Source organism: Chenopodium quinoa, unplaced genomic scaffold (assembly GCF_001683475.1).
Source record: "Chenopodium quinoa cultivar QQ74 unplaced genomic scaffold, ASM168347v1, whole genome shotgun sequence".
Taxonomy (NCBI): Eukaryota; Viridiplantae; Streptophyta; class Magnoliopsida; order Caryophyllales; family Amaranthaceae; genus Chenopodium; species Chenopodium quinoa.
Genome location: NW_018743942.1, coordinates 1,454,426 through 1,461,300, shown reverse-complemented (window position 1 = coordinate 1,461,300; position 6,875 = coordinate 1,454,426). Strand labels below are relative to the sequence as shown.

Below are 6,875 nucleotides of genomic sequence, written 5' to 3'. Positions count from 1 at the left end.
GTTTTTTTTTTTTTTGAATACTTTTTGTTTATTTCTTTGTTTGTTGTTTATAATTTATTATTGTTTTTGCTTTTGTGCTAATGTTGTGTCAAATGTATTAAGTTAATCTACTCTTATGTGATTATATTTATATGTTATTGTTGCAGGATTATGGTGGAGACGGAAATGATTATAGTGGGATTTTTGTACACGATGGTCTGTTCGAAGATGCTCAACAAGCGGTTGATTGGGCGAAACAGGTTGCAATTAGATCAGGTTTTTGTTTAGTAGTAGCAACTCATAAATCTCAACGGGATGGTAGAATGGATCGCATTTTGAGATGCGACCGTTATCGCAAAAGGGAGGAACGAGATTTCAGTCAAGCGATTCGGTTTGATACAAAGCGGAAAGGTTGTGGGTGTCAGTTCAGAGTAAAGGTTCGACAACAGCAAAGGGGTGACGGTTGGGAAGTGAAGAGTTACGGTAAATGGGGGTATCACAACCATGAGATGATCGCATATGAAGTGGGTCATCGACAGTTAAGTGGCCTAAGTCCTGCTGCGAAACTAATTGTAAAAGAAATGAGTGATGCTCAAGTGAAGCCTGCTAAAATATTAGCATCTGTGTTGGAGAAATTTCCTGAAGACCAGCCAAACCGAAGACACATCTACAACGTCAGACATAAATTGAGGTTTGAACGGTCAGAGGGAAGGAACCCTATACAGCAGCTTCTACACCAGGCACAAGCACGTGGTTACCTGTACTGGTTTGAATCTGATGAAGACACATCGGAGGTGACTCATTTGTTCCTTGTGCATCCTGATTGTGCTGATATGATTTCGTCTTGGCCATCTGTGATTCTGATCGATTCAACGTACAAGACAAACAAGTATAAGTTTCCACTGGTTGAGATGGTTGGGATGACTCCAACGAACCAGAACTTTTTGATTGGTTATGCAGTTATGAAGGATGAGACGGTTGCGAGTTACCGTTGGGTGTTGGAGAAGTTGAGAAATTACATCGGCCCAAGTGTTCAGCCATCGGCCATCGTCAGCGATTGTGAGGGAGGTCTCTTTGCCCCTATAGCGGAGCTGTTTCCGGAGTCGAGCCATTTACTGTGCACATGGCACATCAACAAATGCGTGAAAGTCAAAGCCTACAACCTTTTCAACAAGAACTTAGATTCAGCAGAGAGATTGGTAAATGGTAAGTGGCGGAAGATCCTGCAAGCTACCACGGAGGCAGAGTACGACCGAGCCTTGGATAACTTCAAGGATGCATACCAATGGTGCCCGGCAATCGTAGACTATGTGATGCAGCAGTGGGTGCCTCAGAGGGAAAAGTTTGTCAAATATTGGACAAACCAAGTTCTTCATTTTGGAAACACTACTACATGTAGAGTTGAGAGCGCTCATAGAGCTCTGAAGGACTGGATTGATTCTTCCACCTCTGCTCTGGATACACTGTTCGAGAGAATAAACAAGGCTATTGATACTCAGAGGAACGGCATCAAGAACTCTCTCGAGGACTCCAGACGGCGACATGGCACGATGTATAGCCATTTCATATTTAAGATTCTCCATGGTCGTGTGTCACACTACTGCTTGGGGTTGATTCTGAGCGAGCACACCAGGATGAGGGAGTTGGGTGATGAAGTGGCTATTCGGTGCGGATGTGCTATATCGGTGACTCATGGACTACCTTGTGCATGCACCATTCACCGCGTAATTACGCAAGATAGGGCGTCGTTCCATGTTGATCAGGTTCATCCATTCTGGCGGACGCTCGTTATCGGAGAGCATGCTGTTCCACCGACAGTCAACCGTGAACAGGAGGAGTTGGAGCAGTTTCGTTCGATGTTTGACCAAGTGTCCTCCAGCCACCCTTCAGTCATTCGTAGTGCTACCCACGTACTTCATGACATGTTCAACTCGTCGTGCTTGGATCATGAGGAACCTGAGGGGGTCGAGCGACCACGGGGCCGACAACCACGGCGGGAAAGGAGTGCGTTTGAGTACATTCGTGGTCGTGGTCGTGGTCGTGGCCGTGGTCGTACATCGTCATCAAGTGGTAGTCAAACTTCTTCGTCGGTGAATATGCCCGGCACCGGTACGGTACTTTAGTTTAATTTACTTTTTAGAGTGTTTGTTTAGTTTTCTGCTAACTTGTTAATTGTGTTTTTTGATGTGTGCAACAGGCAGAATGGACATTGAACATTTTCCATATAAAGACAGGATCCCTAACATCATGATGCCGTTCCTGGACGGGTGGAATGATGTGGTTGCAGATGGTAACTGTGGATTTCGGGTTGTGGCTGATGTGTTTCAGATGGGTGAAGACAACTACGGTTTAGTGCGTCAGTTGATGTACAGTGAAATCGCCTCAAACCGAGCTGTTTATCGCCACGTGTACGGACAGGACTTGGATAGGTCTCTGCAGCGTATCCGGTGGGGAGGAGGACGTTGCGGTCAAAATCATTGGTTCGACGCGCCCCTTGATCTCTTCGCCGTTGCAAACATCTACAAGTGTGCAGTGATGCATTTCGGCCTTGGTTTGCATGGTCGAGCTTACTATCCGTGTACCACGGTTCTGCCTTGGTGTTCGCGTGAGACCGTCACCAGACCGGTAAGAGAGGTTGCTATTGGATTTCTGGGGCCGTCATACGGACATTTCATCCGACTGGACCTGTCACCCGATTTTCCGGTCCCACCGATTATACCAACGTGGTACACCATTCGTACAGCAAGCGTAGAGGGCTGGGATGCGTTATATCATGACCGGGTGCAGCAGTGGAACAATCTAGTTGCCTTTTCTATGTGACCTAATATTGCTATTGCTATGTTTTTCCCATTTATTTAATTTTCGGATTCTAATTTTCGTATTTAGTTTTCCCATTTAAATGTGAACCTGTATTTAGTTTTCGTATGCCCACTAATTACAACTTAAAATAAAAGTTATAAAAACTAAAAATATAATGTCAAATTCTAAGAACTTAAAATAATAATTATAAGAACAGATAATGTTAACTTTTACAAACAACTAGGAAAATGTTTTATAAATGCACTGCCGACATATCAATAATCTCTCTGTGACGCCCACTGCCACTGCTCAAGGGCCCGTTCCAGTTCATCAATAACAGCTCTGCCTGTTGCAGTCGTCATGTTGTCCCTCTCCTCAAAAAGTCTGTGTCCCAACTGCGTCATCTTTCCCATCCACTACACATAACAAAACACATAAAATTCAATAACGACGTATTATGAGACGTATTATATGAAAAAAAACACAACTACAAATGTTTTATGAGACGTACCGCATCCACGGCAGTGGGCGGTGGCACATCATCATCATCGGCGTCGTCGCCGTGGTGGACGTCTCTGATCAACCTCGGGTGCGAGTGCCGGTTGTACCACTCCATGTAGTGCTGGTCACACATGGCAGCCACCCCAGTTGGCGGCCGCTGCAACTGCTCAATCCATATGCGGGCAACCATCGGAAACTGCTCCCACGTGCCAATCATGCTTGCCGGCCATTGGACGACGTACTCCTTCAACGACGCAGATCGGACGGCCTTACTGGGCCATGCTGGTGGAGGAGGAACAACTTGGACATATCCAAGCTGGCGAAGACAGCGCTGCGGCATGTACGCCTCTACGATCTCACGATACTGAATCAGTCCCGTGTAGAGGGTCCTGGGTACCCTATTACTAGGGTTCTGGCCGAAAGGCATCCAGTTCACCTGCACATTTTTTAAAATTAGTAAGATTCATACAATAAACACATCAAACTATAAAAGTAGAAATAATTTAAACACTTTACCTCTAATGGGGACATCCTGTCAAGCAATAACCGTATCGATCGCAGGCGGTCAATGGACTTCTTCTCGACACGCGGACTCCACGCACAGGCACGTGGCTGGCCATCCCCAATAGGAACCGGGTCGCGGTGTGGTCGAAACGCCGGGAAATACTCGTATATCCACGTCTGTAACAACGTCATACATCCAGTGATACCTGCCGCATCAGCCCGGCTCGAGAATCCTAACTGGCGATACATGTACGCTAATGTAGCCGACCCCCAAGAAAACTGGCCTACTCTGTCGGGCTCACACGCGTCAACTATGTCGCGTGGCCTGAGCTTGTTTCCGCTCTTATCCGGAAACAAGGTACACCCGAGAAGAAGAAAAACATATGCAGCCAGCTGTGTGTCCTGCGTCCTACGTGAAGTGGGGTGCAAACATCGCTGCAAAACTGCTGCGATCTTAACACCGCCGTGATCCCACACACCAAGTGCCGCGGTGTACAGCGCAGCCCTATCCACCGCCAACAGCTCCGCCAATAAATCTGCCTGATCCGCATCTGTGACAACAGATGCTCGGTTTCCCTCTACGGGAATCCCAAGGATGGCCTCGACGTTATGCAACATGATCGTCATCTCACCGAACGGAAGGTGGAAAGAGTTCGTGTCCGGCTGCCATCGCTCAACGAAAGCCGTGATCAGCGTCGAGTCAATCCTCTCATGCATGGTGGCAGGAAGGTGGCTCACTCTAGTGGCCCTCAATCGGCCGACCATCTCGCTCTCCTCCGGCCAAGCCTCAGCCCAACTACACAAGAAGTTACAAGTCCTCTCCCGGGTTTGGCATTTCAAAATGCCGCTATCCAAAGCCCGCTCTTGGTCCTCCCAAATACGGGTAGCGATGTGTCCTAGAAAGCTAGGAATCACACTCCCGTCTATAGGTCCCCCAGCCACCTCGCCCCTCACCACCCAAGAATCATTAACGGCCCTCGACCGTTTTCTGCTAACCGCAGACACAGTGGACGCAGATGATGTGCCAGATCTACTAACAAATCTACCATCTCTACCCTTACGCACGTCTACCCTACGCGTCTCATACACATCATCAAGCCTCTGACTGAATGGACCGTAATCATCATATGGTCCACTCTGATCGTCCACATCCTCATCTGCATCCTCCTCCTCCTCCTCCTCATCACCATCATCATCTTCATCATCCTCAGAATAGTGCACCCGTTCTCTACGAGCCGAGGCCGAAATACCACGGGATCTAACGTGTCTGGGCCCCGAGCTCTCCATTGAGTTCATCGTACTTCTCATAATGTCCATACTCTTCCCAGCCCCAGAACGAAAATACGATGCCTAACACAAAATAACAAAACATGTAATATGCAATATAAACATGTAATATAAACATAAAAAAAGTAATTAAAATAAATAAATAAAACAATATACATATGATGGAAAATAAATTAAAAACATTACAAAATATTAACAACCTAAAAATAAAAAAATTAATAACCTAATAAATAAATAAATAAAAAATTGGAAAAAACAAAGCAAAAAAAAAAATTACCCAAAAAAAACAAATTGGAAAAAACAAAGTGAAAAATATAAAATTATAAAAACTTAAAAAAAGAAGAACATCAAAATTTTAAAAAAAATTTATAAAAAAAAAAGGGAACATTAAATTTTTTTTAAGTAAAAAAACTAATTCAAAAAAAAAAAAAACAAGAACAATAAACAAGAACATAAAATTAAAAATTAAAAAAAAAAAAAGAGGAACATAAAATTTTTTTAAAAAAAACCAACAAAATTTAAAACAAAATAAAAAAAAAATCAGAAACATAAAATTTAAAATTAAAAAAAAGAAAAACAAATTTAAAAAAAAATCAAAAAAAAAATAATTATTTTCGAAAATTAAATTTCAAATTTAAAACCAAAAAAAAATTAAAAAAAAAAATAAAAAGGCGGCGGCGCCTAGGCCAGACGCCGTGACGGTGGCGGCGGCGTCTAGCCCAGACGCCACTACCACGGCGGCGGCGCCTAGGCCAGACGCCGGTGCCGTGGTTCTGGCGCCTGGGCCAGACGCCACCGCCACCGTCACGGCGTCTGGCCTAGGCGCCGCCGCCGTGGTAGTGGCGTCTGGGCTAGACGCCGCCGCCGTGGTGGTGGCGTCTGGCCTAGGCGCCGCCACCGCCTCCGACCTTTTTTTTTTAATTTTTAAACACAAAATTAATAAAAAATACCTTCTCGCCGGAAAACCGCTGTCCACCCGCCGCCTGTGCCGCCACTTCCTTGCCGGGCCGCCTCGACATCGCTCGGAAAGTTTTTTAGAGAGAGAAAGTGGAAGTAGAGAATTGAGAGAAGAAATTGTGTTTTTTACTTTGAGGGCAAAAGTGACAATTCACTCTAATTTTGTGGGCTTTATGTGGAGATTCGCGGGCGATGTTTAGCAATTCAGTTTTTAAATTGTTAACAAATATTGTAACTTTAATGGTGGTTATTGTACTCCCGAAAGTATTGCTAGTGAAGTTGTTTTTGTCCCTAAATATCAGGACCGTGGTTTTTCCCCTTATTGTTGAAGAGGGGTTTTCCTCGTAAAAATTTTGTGTGTTATTTTTATTGTTTTGTATTTTATTATTCTTTCCGATATTGTGTTTATGTGTCGCTCCATCCCCAACATTTCTAAAGTGTTCCACTTGACCGATACATAGTTTTAAGTAGTTGTTTTTTTTAATTGACTTTAATATAATACAGAATAAAATGTAAATGAGGTTGAGGTATATATTTTTTTTTCTCTTCTTTAGGGATTGAGTTATTAAACATTTGTGTTAAAAAACAGTGGATATGAAGAGTTAATAGTTTATTCAAAAGAAAGGAATATAAGAATAAGACAGTAATAATTAAATTATTGACGTGTGACATCGATCTTGTTATATTTGTCTCAATTTTTTTAAATACTACTTGTACTAAGATTTTTTTTAATTCTTCTTTATTGATTATTAAAAATGTATTAATAATGATTGGAGTCAATACTATATATCAAAATGCGTTCCTATTCAACTTGGATCAATTGGAAAATGAATAAGAAGTCATATATA

At 43.4% G+C, this 6,875-nt stretch overlaps 2 protein-coding genes across 2 annotated transcripts; one reads left to right on the top strand and one right to left on the bottom strand.

Moving 5' to 3' along the window:
• Positions 1-1,500: 1,500 nt before the first annotated feature.
• On the top strand, positions 1,501-2,860 carry LOC110688832. Its single transcript, XM_021865588.1, has 2 exons — positions 1,501-2,088; positions 2,177-2,860. Exons 1-2 carry the CDS (start codon positions 1,530-1,532, stop codon positions 2,797-2,799), a joined length of 1,182 nt encoding a protein of 393 aa, XP_021721280.1. The 5' UTR covers positions 1,501-1,529; the 3' UTR covers positions 2,800-2,860.
• Positions 2,861-2,951: 91 nt separating this feature from the next.
• Positions 2,952-4,292, bottom strand: LOC110688833 (protein MAINTENANCE OF MERISTEMS-like). The gene is made up of 3 exons (XM_021865589.1): positions 3,796-4,292; positions 3,290-3,715; positions 2,952-3,194 (listed from the first exon to the last, which is right to left on the bottom strand). The coding sequence occupies exons 1-3, from the start codon at positions 4,030-4,032 to the stop codon at positions 3,054-3,056; spliced, it is 804 nt and encodes a 267-aa protein (XP_021721281.1). The 5' UTR covers positions 4,033-4,292; the 3' UTR covers positions 2,952-3,053.
• Between the last annotated feature and the right edge of the window lie 2,583 nt (positions 4,293-6,875).